General features: G+C 40.8%; 3 protein-coding genes across 4 annotated transcripts in view; 1 reads left to right on the top strand and 2 right to left on the bottom strand.

The window, feature by feature from the left end:
• Positions 1-4,187, top strand: part of KPNA1 (karyopherin subunit alpha 1) — a 46,955-nt gene extending 42,768 nt beyond the window's left edge. Inside the window, exons 12-14 of the mRNA XM_079306458.1 lie at positions 149-276; positions 1,001-1,179; positions 2,135-4,187. Coding sequence (XP_079162584.1) covers positions 149-276; positions 1,001-1,179; positions 2,135-2,322 — 495 coding nt within the window. The 3' untranslated portion in view covers positions 2,323-4,187. The remainder of the gene's footprint in view (positions 1-148; positions 277-1,000; positions 1,180-2,134) is intronic.
• FBXO40 (F-box protein 40) overlaps positions 1-17,323 on the bottom strand; it is a 277,886-nt gene that overhangs the window by 55,960 nt on the left and 204,603 nt on the right. The window lies entirely within an intron of this gene.
• Positions 9,308-17,314, bottom strand: FAM162A (family with sequence similarity 162 member A). 2 transcript variants are annotated; one of them, XM_079306588.1, is made up of 5 exons: positions 17,059-17,314; positions 15,936-16,055; positions 13,696-13,828; positions 10,476-10,584; positions 9,308-9,429 (listed from the first exon to the last, which is right to left on the bottom strand). In XM_079306588.1, the coding sequence occupies exons 1-5, from the start codon at positions 17,072-17,074 to the stop codon at positions 9,343-9,345; spliced, it is 465 nt and encodes a 154-aa protein (XP_079162714.1). In that variant the 5' UTR covers positions 17,075-17,314; the 3' UTR covers positions 9,308-9,342. The 2 variants fall into 2 exon arrangements, with proteins under 2 accessions (XP_079162714.1, XP_079162713.1); XM_079306587.1 differs by having other exon boundaries at positions 13,696-13,813.

The following is a 17,323-nucleotide window of genomic DNA, read 5'->3' as shown; positions in this document are numbered from 1 at the left end:
AAAGGTGGAAACTGATTCATCCATTTTGATGTTTGATAAAGTGACATTCCATGGTTTAATGTGTTATGCTGGGCATGGACATTAACTCAGGACAAAGAAGTTATTTCTAATTTTTATGAGGACCCTGTCATGTCATTTGTTTTTGCAGACAGTCATAGATGCCCATATCTTCCCAGCTCTTATAAATATTTTGCAAACGGCTGAGTTTCGGACGAGGAAGGAAGCTGCATGGGCAATCACAAATGCGACATCGGGAGGCTCTGCCGAACAGATCAAGTACGAAAGTGTTTAAAACTTTCAGTGCAATAGACTGAGTTAGTGTTTGTTCAAAAAAGCAAACTATCAGCCTAGAAACTGAGAAAGCTTTCAGTATGCTTTCAGTGCTGTATCCAGAGAGACTGTGTCCTTGTTATGAATGAGCCTTTCATTCCTTCAGGGAGAAATCATAAAAGTATTTCAGCTGTAATACTTACATAATTGAATCATTTGTCTTATGTGAAAAAAAACTAAATGCAGCTTTTAAACTGTGTGGTGTAGAGTATAACAGAGTGCAGTAACAGTCTGGAGAGAAGTACTCAGCCCCTCAGACAGTGGTGTCATGTGCATTGTTTCTCCTGTTTAGCTTATTCCAGTACATTATGATTATCTGCAGTTTTGTATAAAATAAAAAAAAGACTTTACATGCATGTTAAATTCATAGAATTGCTCTTTATAAAAAATATTTATGAGCTACCATTATATAAATACAGATTATGGCACAAAAAATTCAATATTTCATAGCTATATAGAGTGAGACATAGAAAGGATTTTAAAATTATTTTCATTGTTTCAGCAGAATTGACTAGACAGAAATAGATTTCTGCAATTTCTCTAATTTTCCAGTCAAGTTGATACTTATTTGATTATTTTGATTTGTTTGACCTTTGTACTAAGTGCTTAAATGGCTGCACCAATTATAATTTTGCAGGCAATTTACTGGATTCTGTGTGATGTTTTTCAGGTATTTAGTAGAACTGGGATGCATCAAACCACTCTGTGACCTCCTTACAGTAATGGACTCCAAGATTGTGCAAGTAGCACTGAATGGGCTGGAGAACATCCTGAGGCTTGGAGAGCAGGAATCCAAACGCAGCGACACTGGCATTAATCCTTACTGCGCTCTTATTGAAGAAGCGTATGGTATGAGCAAAACATCTGGGGAAGTCAGGGGGTACAGGAATGGTCACAAACCCATTGAAGTCTCAGTAGGCCCAGTTCTGTTAATTACCTTATCACTGTTACTGAAAATAACCTGTTCTTTGATAAGTCTTCAGAGTATTCCATCTTCTACATTGTCTTTGTCTGTGTATGGATTGGAGACAGAAAGTACAGTTCTTCTTTCTTGATTCATACACAGTTAAAGGTGTTAACAAGAAACCACTACAATTTCCAGTAGTAGAGATTTACTAGAATGGCTAACACTTGGATTTTATTATAGCATCATTCCTTGATGCATTACTTTTCTTTGTATCTGACTTCAAGGTTTGAGTCTGCCTATGTGCTTAATGTCTGCCCAAAAACTGGTTGCCTGAGTTTAACTGCATTGTATACATACATATTATACAGGTTAGGAAATGGAGTCTCCATCCTTGGAAGTTTGGAATACTTGTCCAGACACATCAGATCTAGTCTGTGTTGGTGTTGGTTAGTACTGCTGGGATGGATCCAGTCCAGGTTGGATTAGATGATTATCAGAAGTCTATTTCAGCTTACACATAGGTAATTCTGTAGTCACAGTCTTCATAAAGAAAGCACTGTGAACACACTTTTAGCAAACACAGTCCTAAAAGCCTCTTCAGAATAAGTGTTTGTATCCTTGTTCTTTACCCATTCAAGCTTGTTGATTTAGTTTTTGAGTGAAAGGGACAGAAAGCAAACAGAAGGCAGATGGAAAATACAAAACACATAACACAGAGATCTCTGTAGCTCAAACTGGCTTTCCTTGGTTCTGGAGAGTACAAGTTGGATACAGGTTTCTGTAGAGGGACCTCTCCCTGTTTCTGAAGGCGGGAGAGCATCGTGGAACAGACTGAAAATTATCATGGTCATATCCTTTGACTGAGCTGTAACTTTTTTGTACTGCTTTTCTCTGCAGGCCTGGACAAGATCGAATTCCTGCAGAGCCATGAGAATCAAGAGATTTATCAGAAAGCCTTTGATCTGATTGAGCACTACTTTGGAACAGAGGATGAAGACAGCAGCATTGCCCCACAAGTGGATATCAATCAGCAACAGTACATCTTCCAGCAGTGTGAGGCTCCCATGGAAGGCTTCCAGCTTTGAGGTGCCCCTGTGCTGTGTGCTCCTCTACCTAGCCAATCCTGTTGTCGAGCCACAAGCCACCCGTGGAGTGATTCTCTTAATGTTTTCCATAACCCTGTTTGCGCTCATTCGCTTGCCTTGTGCACATGCTCTTACATACGTCTGGAAAACTTTCGGCTCTTCATGGCAGGATGCCCCCTCCTTGGCGAGGGTCGCCAGAATCACCCTTCTCCTCTAGATTCTGAATCTCTCCACTGTCATCTTTGTGGAGTTGAGGCACCTCTCTATACTTTGAGATATTCCCTGTTCCTATTACAGGAAAGTAATCCCTCCTCCACTTGGCACTCCTGGCCTCCACCCCCACTCCTGGCATCCAAGAGAAAGTTGCATTTCTCTTGTACTTGGTGCAGAGTGTGCCTGCAGTCCAGGGAGACATTCAGCCTTTCTGAGAACGTAGCTGAATTCATCCCTCATGTTCTCCCCTGGATGCCTCTTTGGACGGCTGCAAGAAATGCATCAAACCTTCACATGCGACCTATCTACCTTGCTGTATGTGCCAGCTGGGGTTATTGGCATGAGGAACATGTTACACACAATGGAGTAAGTTCTCTATCCCCTGCAACAACAGGCTGTAATGGACATGTTTTGTGGTTCTTAGAAATACTGAACACATCTGGCCCCATCCCGTCTCAACGCTGAGCTCCCAAGTTGGATTGCAGACCACTGTGGAGATTTGTATACCTTCCCAGTTTTTCCTCTCCATACACAAAAACAGTGACCTGTGGATAGGTCACTCTTAACACCTCCCCAGAAATGACTTTCCAAAACAGCTTCTAGAATGGAGAAACTGGCCCCACTTCTGTTTGCCAGCACAGTTTGATCCAGCCGGGCCTTCCTTAAAGATCAAGCCCTTTCTGGCTCCATGCTCCAGAATCTGGTTCCTGGTATTTTAGTTATGGCTGAAAAGCTCCTGTCTGCCTCTTCACATTTTTACACAGTGTGACTTGAACAGATTTGTCTTCTGAAAAGTTAACTTCTGAATACAGAAATCTTAATTTGTAAAACTTGGCACAAGGAGTGTTAGATCTCCTTTTCATTTTCATGAGACAAGAGCTTCCTCTCCAGTTTATCTGATGGAATATAGTCCTCCTGGTCAAGGCCCTTATTTAACTAAAATGACACTACATTTGCAGGATAGTACTATTACATCTGGATCCACCTGGCCCTCTGATTTCACTTTTCCCTTTCACTGTTTATGAGACTTCAGGTGAATTAGCATGGAACGCATGGTTCCTCCAGGTGACATCTGTAAGGCATCGTTGACTGCATGGCAGCTGCTGCACGCAGCTGGAGACTGCCCTACTGCTAGCAGCATGTTCTTGGCTCTGCAACCTGCTTGGATCACAGACCTTTGATGCAAAGGCCAGCCACTACTCACTGAGTTCAGCTGACACTGACACCAAACTCTTCACACACAACTGGGGAGATGCTGCCTGATTGCAAGCGGCAGTTCCATTTCGGAGAATGCAATGGATTCCCTAGGCCGTCTGCTCTCCCCTGCATCGGGCTATGTTTTTTCGAGCCATTTTGGATGCTTGGAACACACATTTGTTCAGTGTAAACATTTCAAAATCGCCACTGGCAACTGCAGTGTCATGTACCTGTGGTAAATGTTCGTGGCAGAACTGTCTTCAAGATCCTCATAACTCCTCTCGGTGATAGCCACTGCAAAAGCAAAACCAGCCCATTGGATACAGCGTTATAAAAACACATAAGTCACATGTCATACTGCTGAAAGAAGCTAGGCAAAGGCCTGAACATCAGCTCTGTGTGACCATTATATTTAAATAAAGTCTTCTGTCTCTGCTTCAGGATGGAGACCCTGACCTGTGTGGCCACTGCAGAAGCCATCTGCTGCCTCCCTAGCTAAGCCAGTTGGCCTCCACTTCCCTCTCCCAGTTATTTTCTCTAGTGCTGCTTTGTGCTGAAGGAACATTTAGTTTACTGCACTTGATCTGTAAATGGACTTAAATTCTTTGTAATTTTAGGGGGTTAAATTTGGTGGTTAATTTAAAAAAAGCAAAAAAACCCCTCAATGTTGCCTTTACATCACATATAAATAACTGTGTTTCTCTTTTCTTGAAGGGTGATAGAAGCACTGATTAGTAGCAAAATCTTGTTTTAGCTTTTGGATTTTTTTGTGCTGGATTTTTTTACGTGTAAATTTCCAATAACATGTCATTTCTATAAGATTTGTTTAAAACCATGTACCTCTTATTGGATGGTATAAAAATGCTACATATTTTGTAAACAAATCTGAGCAAAGTGTGTGTGCATATATTCTGTATATTCATATATGTATATTCTGTGTATATATACACTAGCGTGTATATATACATGTATACACACACACATATATATACACACATGCATAAAGTGTGTGTATATATATACCAACCTATATATCTATATATATAAGTGTTTTCTCTTCCAGGCTAGTGAAAACAATGTGGTGCATTGGCGTTTCCCTCCCCTGCCCCCCAAGAAAGTAATGACAATTGCCTCTAAATGAGTGAATTAAAAAAGAGTCCATTTAAGCTGACTGGTGTGCCTTCCTGTGTAAGGAGCCTGGCCAGTATTTGTTACTTTTGCCGTGGATATGTGAATTCAGAGCAGATAAGTATAAATCCTTGAACTTGCTATGTTTGTTTGAAGTGACAGGCCTGGTTGATGCAGGTAATATTGTTGTCCTAAATACTTAGACTGTGTAAGGCATTTGACTGGTACTGCATAATATTTTGAGTGAAAACCACACCAATACAAGAATCAACCTGGCACACATTAAATTGTTTAAAATGTGGCTAACTCGTAGGTCTCAATGTAATTTTAAATGGTGCTTAATTGAGTGTATTTCCATCAGGATCTTCCAGCAACCAGTTCTTGGTGTTGCTTTACTTAGCCTTATTAATAGGTTGAAAAAAAACCAAAATCTACTTCTAACAAAGGCTGCAAATTAAGTGAGTACAGAAGGGAGATGAGACTTGTGAATTATAAAAGGAAAAGCTCACTGATACAGACTAATCAGAATTACTTGGTAGAGCCAAACATGTTAGTGAAATGTTACCCATCTAATAAATAACATTCAGGTCACAAACTAAGGACTCTGTTTTGGAGGAAAAGTGCCAGTGAAAGTGTAAGGATCATTATAACATACTGCTTGAACAGTGCTTCCTAACACGGTTCTGTGTGGCTGTGTCCCTTGCTGGAAGCACTGAAACCCATATTCTCTACTCTCCTGAAGGATGTGCTCAGACAGGGACCATCTCAGTGAACACTTCTAGCTGCCACTTTTGTGAAGGTCATTCTGTGTTTTGAATGATGTGTTGTTGGTTTGTGTCTAAGCAAGAGGCAGCATGGTCTCACGCAGAGGGTAGGTGAGGGAGCTGTTAGAATTCTTGTGTTCTTCTCTTAGCTCTGTCAGGCAGCATGTAATGCTAGAAAAGTATCTCATATTTTCTTTGAAATTGAAATACATGCATTGGTTTCTGTCTGCTTGTAGAGATCTGATCTAAGCATCTTCCAAAAGCTCCACAGGCTGGTAATGAGAATTTATTGAATTCTTATTGAGACATAAGGAATGAGGTGGAAGCACTCCATTGAGATTTTAACAATGTCTGTTTTAAACTGGTTATTAGAGAAAGGAAGATGCAGGACTGCCTGAAATTGCTATCTAGCAGTCCAGCATATGGATCTGTAATGCCAATAAAGTTGTGGTTTTGTTTGGGCAGCACACAGGAGCCATCATTTTTTCTGTTGGTAAAGTTCCCAGTGGAACATGTCAGACAAGGTCAGTGTCTTGGATTCAGAAGGATACAAAGGGTGATGGAGCAGGTTATTGAAAGCTCAGTAACTAAGCCAGGGCCAGCACTTGGGGCTCTTGGGAAGGTATCATAATAATTTGAGGGAACTGCTGCCTAGAGACTTCAGCCTCTTCCTAAATTCCTGTGTTTGTTCCTTGATGCCAACCAAATACAGGTGGTTGAAGACCCTTTGCCTAATGTTACAAGAAGAGAGGAAGGCAATGACCCTGGACCTATGTGTTCTTGGAACTGTCTTTCTTTTTTTTTTATTGTCAGCACCCAAGACTATTGAAGAACTAAATTGCAGCAGCCACATGGTCCTACATGTGACAGTACTCCTGGCAATATGCTTCTCTTCTTCTCTAGGGACTTACAGAACAGCTGCTTTACCTCTGTGCACTTGATATCAATACCAGCTTAAAGTAAATCCCCATCTCTTCCAATATGATTTTTTTTTTTTGCTTCTGGAAGTTGGCACAACACATCATTGGTACTCTCTCATGCCAATTTTAGACTTGAAGGTCTTTCTTCTTTAGTAGAAAAAGTTACTAAGACCTCTTTGTGTACTGCTGTGGCTCCTGCTCGTTCTGCTGAGGCAGTGTTGGAGTTGTCAGGTGATTGCTACATTAGGAAGTTTCAGTTGCCTCTGGACCAGGTACAGCAATAAGGTACATGGTATAGGATTGATAAACTAGACTCTTCTGGATAAATGGGAATGGTGTTACAGACCAAGCCAAAGGGGAGAAGGAAAATGAGGTACCTTTTAAGGTTTAATATGTTTCTTCCACTGTACACTGTTGAAAGGCTTTGGGCTGAAGCTGTGAGCTGGACTGGCTGCTTTGGCCAGAAACGTGTCCTGGTTTTGTAACGGCTGTCTGTGTTCAGAAGTGCTTCTTGGAAGCCATTACACCAGGAAAGAGGTGGTTACTTTCACTGCCTTACTGAGAAAGATTTACATCATTTTATAGTAGCCAGCTACTTGCAAAGAAAACAGTACAGTGGTTGGGAGCAAGCTGGAGACCACCCAAAGTTGATTGTCTTGGTATTTGGTTTGGGACTTGAGCCTATGCAGAAGCTGAAAGAAAACAAAATTGGGCAGTGATGCAGAGTCTTTATGGCAGATTCTGAAATGGTGGAAATACCAGGATGACAGAAGGATGCGTGGAGCTTTTGTCAAACCACTGGGCCAGACTTCAGTTTTTGAGTAAATGGCATAAAGCTTACAGGAATTTAAAATAAAAGACTGGTGACTGTTGCTGCTCTGAAGTATTGCTTTTGAAGTGGTGTTTTGAATATTTTTATTTGAAATATTTACCAGCTGGATGGGTCAAAATAGTTTCATTTCCAAAACTAGGAGAGGTACCTGCCAGTTCTGTTTACAGAGTGCACTCTGTGTGTACTGAAAGGATGATATTTTTGAGATGCACAATTTTAAGCTTAGGCATCACCAAGCATAAATCACAAGTTTTTCTTCACAGAAACCTGAAATGCTGTCTGAAATGCACATTCTCTTTTTTGGTGTCGTTTAGTACACATGACCACAGGCATGTAATGGAGTGAGATTTTGTTTTGGTTCCCACCTGTGTGCCACTGGTGTGGCAAAGAACTAGAATTGTCATGGAAAATCTGTTCACGTACCTGCAGTGAAATTAAACATGGCTTGCATTCAGTGGTAATTAAGTGGACAAATGTGTGCAATCCAGCTCTGCTTGATTGACAGTGTACTTATGATGATTTTCATCCAGAGAATCCGATGACAGGTCACTGTATCACCTGAAGGTTGTGACTTCTCTGGTGGAATTGGTGACACAGCTCGAGTGATGGGTTACATCTACTGTGGTACTCGGAAACGAATTCAGAGATGAACTGCAGCACCTAGTAAAGATTTACCCTGCATTTTTGTAAGGCTCTGGATTTTTCAGCAATACTGCTAATTTTTAGGAGTACAATAAAAATAATCTCCCTCTGAGAAGATGATATGACTCTTGTTTGGGAGTCTCCAGGGCCAGTCAGCAGGGCAATAACATAGTTTTGAGCAGACTTGACACTTGCAATCTACATTTCTTTCCAAATGAACTGAAAGGAGGAAGGAAAATACTTCCCCTGGTTGCTGCAGGCTCTTCGATGTCAATAGTGTGTGACTGAGCTCAATGCCAGAAATAGCACTCTTGAGGCAGGTGATCTCTAGGTGGGCCTAGGATGATGAAAGCACAGACAACAATTTAAAAGAGCAGAATATGTATAAATCTAAATGAGATTCATGAAGACAGAAAATTCATAGTAGCAGAGAGCAGGAATACTCATGTGTCTCTCGTAAATCTTACAGTATAGGTTGAAGCTGTTGCTCAGTACTCATCTGTTCCCTCAGCTTGGATGTTCTCTCATCTCACTGCCAGCTCTGCTGCTGTCAGCTGAAACACCATGGTTCTCTGGAATGCTATTTCACCTCTTCATCTCCTTCCCAGTTTCTTGAAGGCAGGCAGTTCTTCACAGGAAGTTACCCCTCACTTAAACACAGACAGAATTACAGGACCTTTCATTTTGCTTATGTTTGTGCAGATCAGACAGTAACTTTTGGCTCAAGGGTGCCCTTAATAATTGTCCTGTCTTGCACAGAGGAACATGTGGATTATTTGAAGTAGCCAGTACCAATACAGAATAAATACTGTTCCGTTCTTGCTGAGGAAACCTGAAATAGTCAGTGATAGTGGATGACTGGCTAGTGAAGGTATTTTGCTTGTAGAAGCATGGATGTGCAAGTGGAAACCAAATGGACCATTCTTTTGTGTTACAGTTACCTTCCAGTAATTGGTAAGTAAGAATATGAGACTTCATGCAGAGGATTAGTACCAAGAATGCAGATACAGGTTCTGCAGTACTTTAAAAAGATGCTTAGTCTGGTGCACAGCACATGGGAAGCAATTACATTGCTTATCCACTGTGCTCATGTGTCCTGTCCCACTAACTGTGAAGAAAAGAGTTTGGAAGAAAGGGGCTGTTATTAGGAAAAGAAAATAGCTATTTTTGGTTTTATTGATTATAGGGCAACTTATTTATTCTTTCTTGAACAGTGTACAGAACTTGTATGAGTGTACAGTACTAACATACAGGAAAGATATGATGGTATCTTGCTGTCAGTGCTGAAATTCTACCCCAGTCATTGATCCCTTAATTTCCTCCTCTACGGTTTAGCAGATGCACCTTCAGCTCTCCACTGGGCTTTCTTCTCCAGGTTTATGCTTGTAAGAGATTCATGTCTTTTCATGGCCTACAATGTAATAAGATCATCAGTTACCACTTGAAGCAATTGAAGCTTGAATCAATAACTTACAAAGTACTTGACCTATCCTTACCAAGTTCTGTCAGCTTTAATGCCAGGAAGCCAAGAGGGTTAAAATAAAATATTGAGAGATTATTTTGGCTGAAAGTAATTACTTTTCTGGGAATAAATTAAACCCTTTTTTCAAGGCACTAGCAGATTCATTCTGTGCTTCTGATCAGTATTTAATTCTGATCTGATTTTCATGAGACAGAGATACTAGAAACAAATCAAAAGTTAATATCAGAGACTCTTAGAATATTTTGATATGGAAGGGACCACATGGATCATCAATTTCAGCTTTTCAGTGAGTGGCCCACTGGGGGATCAAACTTGCAACCTTGGCATTATTAGCACCATTCTCTGGCCAACTGAGCTCATCTCAGGAAACATAAATCATTCCAGCTGCTTTGAAAACAAGGATTCCAAAGTAGCTGTCCTCTCTTTCTGGTATTTGCATTCATACTAGTCCAGTACAGAGGAAAATGTTCTGGGAATCATCAGATCTCTACTGTTAAAACCAGGAAAAATCCTTCCACTGTTTCATTTTGGAGTGCTGCATCCTTTTCATTTTAATTGACAAATCCTGACAGAAATGTCAGGTGACACTCAGTAGCTCACAGTGCTGGGGTTAAGACTGTCACTACTTTTAAGGTTTCTCTAGAACCCAGTAGTCCATAGAAACCAGACCTGAACATTGTCATCAGAAGAAAGGCAGCATAACAAATAAGGTTCTTCTGCCACACAGTTGACGTAATCTTGGAGGTTTTTGTTTGTTTTTAAAGGAAGCATCTTAACAGTGACATCATCCTTTTCTGATGGGAATTAGTCAACAAGGGTCACTTCTGGGGAACCAGGAGGACTTGTTAAAATTTTATTCAGTGATAAAATGACAAAAACTCCCAAAACAAACAAAATACCAAACCCCCAGAGCAAAAATCCATACAGAACTAAGAAGTTTAAATTAAGATTTATTTGCCCTCATCTGTGCTTACCTCCTTCCCTCTGACCACCATGGCAATGCATCCCACTATCGTCAAGGCAATCATGAAATAGCTGAACTTCACACGCAGGGTGGTCTTAGCTGCTCTCACTGTTTCAAGCCTCAAGAAAGAAAAAAAGAACAGACTCAGAGACCCAAATAATTCGCTTGGCTAATTATTTAATTTCTCCTAGTGTGCTGTCTTGGTAGTTTTGAGTAATGCTAACAGCGCTTGACTATTTGCACAGTTTTACAAGAACAGGAAAGGCTGATTTCCTTAAGTACCTTGGTAACAGAGGCATTCCTCTCAAAGCTGGAAACAAACCCACCTTTTTAAACTTTGCTTACTCAATTGTTAAAATGCAGCTTTTGCAGACCACTTGCCGGCAATGCAAAGAAGGAAGGCCGCAAGATTTAAGTATATATGTTCATTATGGAAAGAACAGGAAAAAGAGAGGAATGGTATAACCAATACAACACTTTTCTTACTGTCAGCTCCCTCTGTGCTCACTACCATCTTCAAGTATCTGCAAAGTCAGGGAGAACTCACCTGTATTATAATTGTGATTATTAATTCACCCATATTATAATTGTGTTTTACTATTAACATAGTAAAGCATGCATTTTTCTCTCAACAGCAGAAGTCTGGTAAAACCCAAAATACAGTTTTAGCAGCTGAGAGTTTCTTGGGCAGAGGGAAGCATTAGCACAGCTTTGCAACTTCTTCTGCCTGAACTTCTAAATGGTTTCATTTATGATGCAGTCTTTTTTTCCCAGCAAGGTGCTTCCTCTGCTGCAGGACTTGAAAGGGCAATAAGTGACACACAGGCTGCTGAATGCAACACTCAGAAATTCTGACTTGGTAAAAGACCAGTGGTCCCCACCCTTGCTGGAATAAATAGTCTTAAAGTAAGCTGCTTTCCTGAGAAACAAAGGAGGTGTGGAGGATCATAAGCATTCCAACATCAGCTTTGGACAGAGGAACTCTTTATTTTATTTTTTTTTTTTTTTAATTCTAGGGGGCTTAGCTAGCCACACCAATAGCTATAGCACCCTTTTGGGAAACCTGTTGCTTACTCTGCTGTTATCTTTTAAAAAACCAGAAGTCTTCCACCAGAAGAGTAGCAGTTATTAACACCTTCCAGCTGTACATGTGAGGAGTAAAAACAAAAGATCATTTATTTTGAGTTAGACTCTGGAGATCATTCTACCCAAATGGCATCTTGGTTACAGCAAGTTTTAAGTCTGTGTTAGAGAGAACAATGCAAGAAGGGCCAGTGAAGCATTAATGCTTTTTAGAAGTGCTTTCCACAATAACCAAAGACCTACACCTTGGATATTTAACTCTCCTTGCAGAATTTAGGGCAGATAACTCCCTTCTCAAGGAGGGCTGATATTCTCACTGATGAGATTTGGCACATGACAGAATACCAGAAGACTGGAAAAACACCAACATTGTGTGATAAAAAGAACAAATGCATCAAACTAGGTTAATTATACCCTGAAACTAACATGGAGAAGGATTGAATCAAACTGGAAAATGATTACTGTATATAAATACAAGTGAATATGGAATCTTGACCCTTACATTTGGAAGAAAAAAAAAAAAATACTTAAGGATCCGTTCAGCGTGGTAAATAACACAGGACCTGAGAGCTGAGAAGTTCTGTTCTTGTTTTTGTCAGAGCATTGATTTGAGTACAAGATTTCTGATCATAGGGAACAAACACATCCATTTACAATGAAACTAATGCTTAATTTTAGCATCCAGATTATTTGCTTCTGCTAATAATCTGCAGTGAAAGCCTTGAGTGCAGGCTGCAATTAAGCTGAAATGTACAGTAGTAGGATTTTAAAAAGTTTGCTAGGTAATTTTGGAAATATCTTAGAAGTGTTAAGCATTTACAAGAGCAAAAGGTAGATACCTAAACACAACTCACATTTTAAATCAGTTCAGTGGCTAAGTTTAACATTTGTTTAATAAATAGGTTGCTTCACCACATTTTACAAGATTACCGAGTTATATCTCAAGCTCTTACAATCCACAGTTAATCTCAGATTAATTAATTAATCTCAGAACAGGAAAACAAGTTTTTGTGCTTTTATAGTTCTCAGTTGTCTTCTTGGATTTGGCTGAATTATTTGTCTAAATAAAAATAATTCCCTATGCACTTGCAAAAATGGTCAGCTTTTATCAGAAGTTGGTTTGTCCTTTCAATAAACTACTGAAATCCATCACTCTGTTAACTCTTGTTTTCTTAAAACTCATAACAAATGTTTGGTATGCAAAAATATATGAAGTGATAGTAAGTTTTAATAATATACTTCTCTAGTTTCAAGAAAAATGATTCAATACAAAATGGAAGGATTTCACTTTTAACAAAATTTATTCATTGTGATACATTTAAATACAGGAGTCAATCTTGAATTCCCACACAGTGCATCCAAACCATAGAGAAAATATTTAAGAGGGCAGCTACATCTTAGTGCAAGATTTACTGTTCCTTTTTAATTTAAATATTGTATTTAAAAGCATTATTAGCATGTTTTAAAAGATAATTATTCTACCACTAGGAGTGTTTTTTAAACTAATATTTGCCTATTGTTGATAAGTTTGATCTTTATTTTGGTGTGCAAACCAGAACATCCAGTTTTATTTTCTACTTCACACTGGACAAAGCTTTGACATTTTGACTCGGCAGCAACAGGGAAATTTTGACTATATATAGTTAGAGAGCCTTGAAACTCTTAGTTTAAATTCCAACAGTAAAGGAAGTTGGCCTATGGCCTTTAGATAATCATTAATAAATATTTTATGTGGGTTTCATTTATTTTATAGCTGCATATGAAAGTTTCCCACAGCAAAAGACTGACATATAATGAAAAACACTAGAAAAAGTTCACACTAATGTTTGAAAAAAGCTTTCTAATTGTGAGAGAAGAATAAAAATGAACTGATCTGACATGGTATTTTAGTGAAACAACTGACAAATGCTGGTCAACCCTTTGCAAAAAAGAAGAAAAAAAAATCAAGAGGGATACATTATTTTAGCACAAGAGAATTGCTGAGGCCATTTCATCTACAAGGATGATACACCAAACCCAGCAGGGTAAGATTTTTCAGCTGTGCAAGCTGTCCATTCCTTTTAAGAAAAGTTACCTTGGAGTTGCATTCAAGTACCTTATTTCTGCATAGACAAAGTCTCTTTTACAGCTTTAAAAGTGACACTTACGAGACAGTCTCTGGTATATCCTCTGCCTTTTTGAAATGGCCTGCCCACACCAAAAACCTTTTCTCCCAGTCTGTAGGCTTGTATCCAGGCACCCCTGAAGCAGATCGGCTTGAAAAAACTCCAACAAAACGCACTAAGACAAAAAACAAAACACCCCCAAAATAACAGTCAGAGAGCCTGGATGGGCAGAGCTGTAACAAAACCAGTTAGGGTGAGCTATGCAGAACTCTAAATATGATTGCTAGAGGTGGTTAGAAAATGAAGTGTATCACAGATTAACAAACATGCAAATATGGATTAAACTGAAGTCATGTAAGGAAAGCCAAATCTTTCCCAGAAACCTCTATATCTGCAGGTCTAAATAAGCAGAAGCTGCTCCACCAGGTAAGCTTCCTAAGGTTAAAAAAAAAGAAATCAAATGGAACAGCTATAGAAAAGCCAACATGCTGCACAGTAACAATAAAAGCCTATATAATATCACAGAATAATAACTTCTTCAGGCAGTGTAAGATTTTCTCTTACCTGAAGGTATAAATAAACAGATACAGGTAAAGATTGGACATGTAATTTTCAGGTCAGTTTTTCAAACTCCATTCATATTGTAACGGGAAGCTTTTAATATATAATATACCACACAATCTAAGAAACAAAGTGCAGAAATAGACAGCTTTTTCCTTTTTTCTTTCAAACAACAGGCAGTATCCTGTATGGCCGTGTTCTCCCTCACGGATTCATGCATTATCTCAGAAGTGGGATGGATACAGTTTGCTGACATCATCAGGTTATTCAAAAACATAAAGAAGAGGGCTGATCCCAAAACACCACAAGGCTTCAGAACCCAGAGTCAATGAACTGGCCTGGGAACGCCCTTGTCCACAAACAGGAAGCAATTCCAGTTCACACATGAATGACAGACTCTACCCTCACTTATTAATCATTACATAGACCTGAGCAAAGCCTTGGGCTTCCACAGTGGTTTTGGCAAGTAACATAAAGGAAAACTGTGTAAGTGATCAGGAACTCAGACAAACACAACAGCACTACTGTGCCTCTGTGTAAAACCCTGACTCCAGCTTTTTCAAAAGCATGGGAAATACTTGAGGGAGCTGAAATAGAATGAGCACAGAAAACACTGGGAAGGACAGCCACAGATATGGAATGGTTGCCATGTAAGAAACTGTGCCACAGACTGAGACCCTTTGGTCTGGAAGAGCAGTGACTGAAGCTCTCTTCAGCCCAGCAGAGCTCTGTAAAAGACCCTGGGAGTGTGGGTTATAATGAGGTCTTGGTTTGGAGAGGGTATTGAATAAAGGAAAGTCAGATTATAAAAAAGTGCGCATCAGGTTCAAAAACAAACACAAGACTGTAGCTGAAGAATTTCTTCTTAGAGAAGAAATTGTTAGGGAATTTTAGCATCTACATTCTTAGAGAATGTGGATGCTAAAATATATCCAGCTTCAAGAAACTAGGTAAACTTCTGGGGAAAAAAAAATTCAGTGAAGACTATTAAACACCAAGATGTCTCCTCCTTAGGTTCTTGTGGTAGAACACCATTCCCACTTCACAAAAACATAAGGGACTTCCATTATTGGCCCCTGCTGGAGACATCACACTTTTAAGGAGACCTTTTGTCCTACCCAGTGCAGCTGATTCATGTTTTTAACACACAGTCATGCCAAATGCTTCACATCAGTGTGCTCCTTTTCCCCTGCATGGATGGGCCATAAGGAATCTGTGATAGAGGGGGCACAGAACTGTCCCATATATAGTGAAAAAGTGTTTCATAGCCTGAGCTTTTCCTGACCAGCTCCACCCTTAAACATTAACAATTCAGACACTTCCCTGCAGGGCACGTTCAGTTTTTGGAACAGCTGGAGCTGGCTGCACTCTGGAAAACTGCAAAAGTCTTTTAGCTCACACAACATTCCTAAACATGAATAGTTTACAGTGGGCTGAACAGGCAGTTCCACAGCAGAGCTGAGAAGTCTCAGTGTAGGAGTGTGCACTAGATAAGGCTCTGGTGATCTGCTACAAAGTGAATGCTGTGTGACCCTCACAAGGGGAAATACTCACCCCTGGCTTGTTGTTAGAAAACAAGACTTTACCAAGCTTAATGCTCCATTTTTCAGTCTAGAGACCAGAACTCTCACAAAACCAGATTCCTGTTCAGATAACTGCAGCACGGATATGCAGGTATTCCATGGCATGAAACATTCCACAACTCTATCAAAGACTCTTACTCTTTGACTGAAGGTCTTGCTGGGGTTTAATGCACAGCCTTCTGCTTATCTTCAGGTCCACTCCCTCAGTCATCCTCAGAACTGAGGGAATATTTCTTCCCAGCAGTTTAACAGCCATATCTGGAAGAAAAAGTACAGAAAGCAAAGAGGCCAAATTTAGCTCAGAGCAATAGAAAGTGGGAACCAGCTTTTCAATGGAAGCATTTGAGGGGGGATTTTTAACGCAAGAGGGAAAAAAAGAAATAGGTACAAATGAAGGCAAGAAGTACCAGATTTGATTGTAACAGCCTACCAAAGAAATTAAAACTTGTTTATAAGGTACACCTTGAGCTTGCTCAGTAATCTTACACAGAAAAATGTGAATACAATTAAATTAATTTAGGGGGAAAAAAAAAAAAAGCAAGATAACATCCTACCAGCAATTTCTAGAACACATTACGCATCGCAGTTTCCAGAAACTCATCTATGCTTCAGATACACTTTGGATGGTGTTATTTCAAGGTCTGCACACCAGAATTCTACCAATCTTGTCACATCCCAGAAGTATTGGCAGAGTCAGCTCAAAAAGCAGAATCTTTAGTACTGAGAGGTAACTATAGTGCATTAGAAAAGTCCGAGGCACCTTATACACAAACACATAAAGGGCACCTTTAAAGAAGGCGCTTCTAACGCATTCATTAATACAATGAAAGTTTTGGGGAAAAAATCCCAACCAAACTAACTCAGAAAGGCAAAAAGGGCTCTTTAAAAAAATAAAAAATATAAAATGAGGGGTTTTTTTTCCTTCGTTATTCTGACCGAAGGTGCGTCTCCTAAGGCCCTTTACTTTCGAGGTATACTACACTCCCGCTCCGAAAAATAAGTAATGTACATTTACAAGCGACACCCCCAAGGAAACCTGACCCTTTTCAAGCTCTTTGGAGAAAGCGAGGCACAGACCCACTCCTATCTCTGTTTGAAGCCAGTCCATCCGACAGGGCCCCTCACGCTTGGCTTCGCCCCCGCCACAGCCGCGGCCGCGGCGCTGCGGGCCCGCCCCTCGGGGCCCGGGGAACGGGGCGAACCGGCGGCGGCCCCGGCCCGGCCCTGGGGCTCGGCCCCTCCCCGCTACCCCCTCACTCACCGGCGCGGCCCCACATGGCGCTGCCTCGGGCCGGCTGGGCGCTGCTCAATGTCACCGCTGGGCCCCGCCCCGGGCCCACGATTGGAGGGAGCGGCGCCGCGGGACGCCCGGGCCGCCGGGGGCCGGCACCGCCTCCGCTGGGGGCGGCCGGAGCTCTCCCAAAGGCTGGAGGAGGCGAAGGGGCCGCGGGGCCGCTGCCGGGAGAGATGCCCGGCCGGGGGCCGCTGTGCCGGGGGCCGCGCTCTGGCGGGTCCCGCCCCGCTCC

The sequence above is a fragment of the Erithacus rubecula genome, assembly GCF_903797595.1.
Source record: "Erithacus rubecula genome assembly, chromosome: 1".
NCBI lineage: Eukaryota > Metazoa > Chordata > Aves > Passeriformes > Muscicapidae > Erithacus > Erithacus rubecula.
Note: the sequence above shows the minus strand (reverse complement) of the source record. Positions and strands in the feature narration are given on the sequence as shown.

What these genes read in the sequence shown, in the direction of transcription:
- FAM162A (XM_079306588.1), bottom strand. An exon ending in GCAAGACCTTCAGTCAAAGA is followed by an intron (nt 13,829 to 15,935) that starts GTAAGAGTCTTT and finishes TTTTTGTCTTAG; the next exon opens with TGCGTTTTGTTGGAGTTTTT. An exon ending in GATATACCAGAGACTGTCTC is followed by an intron (nt 10,585 to 13,695) that starts GTAAGTGTCACT and finishes TTCTTTCTTGAG; the next exon opens with GCTTGAAACAGTGAGAGCAG.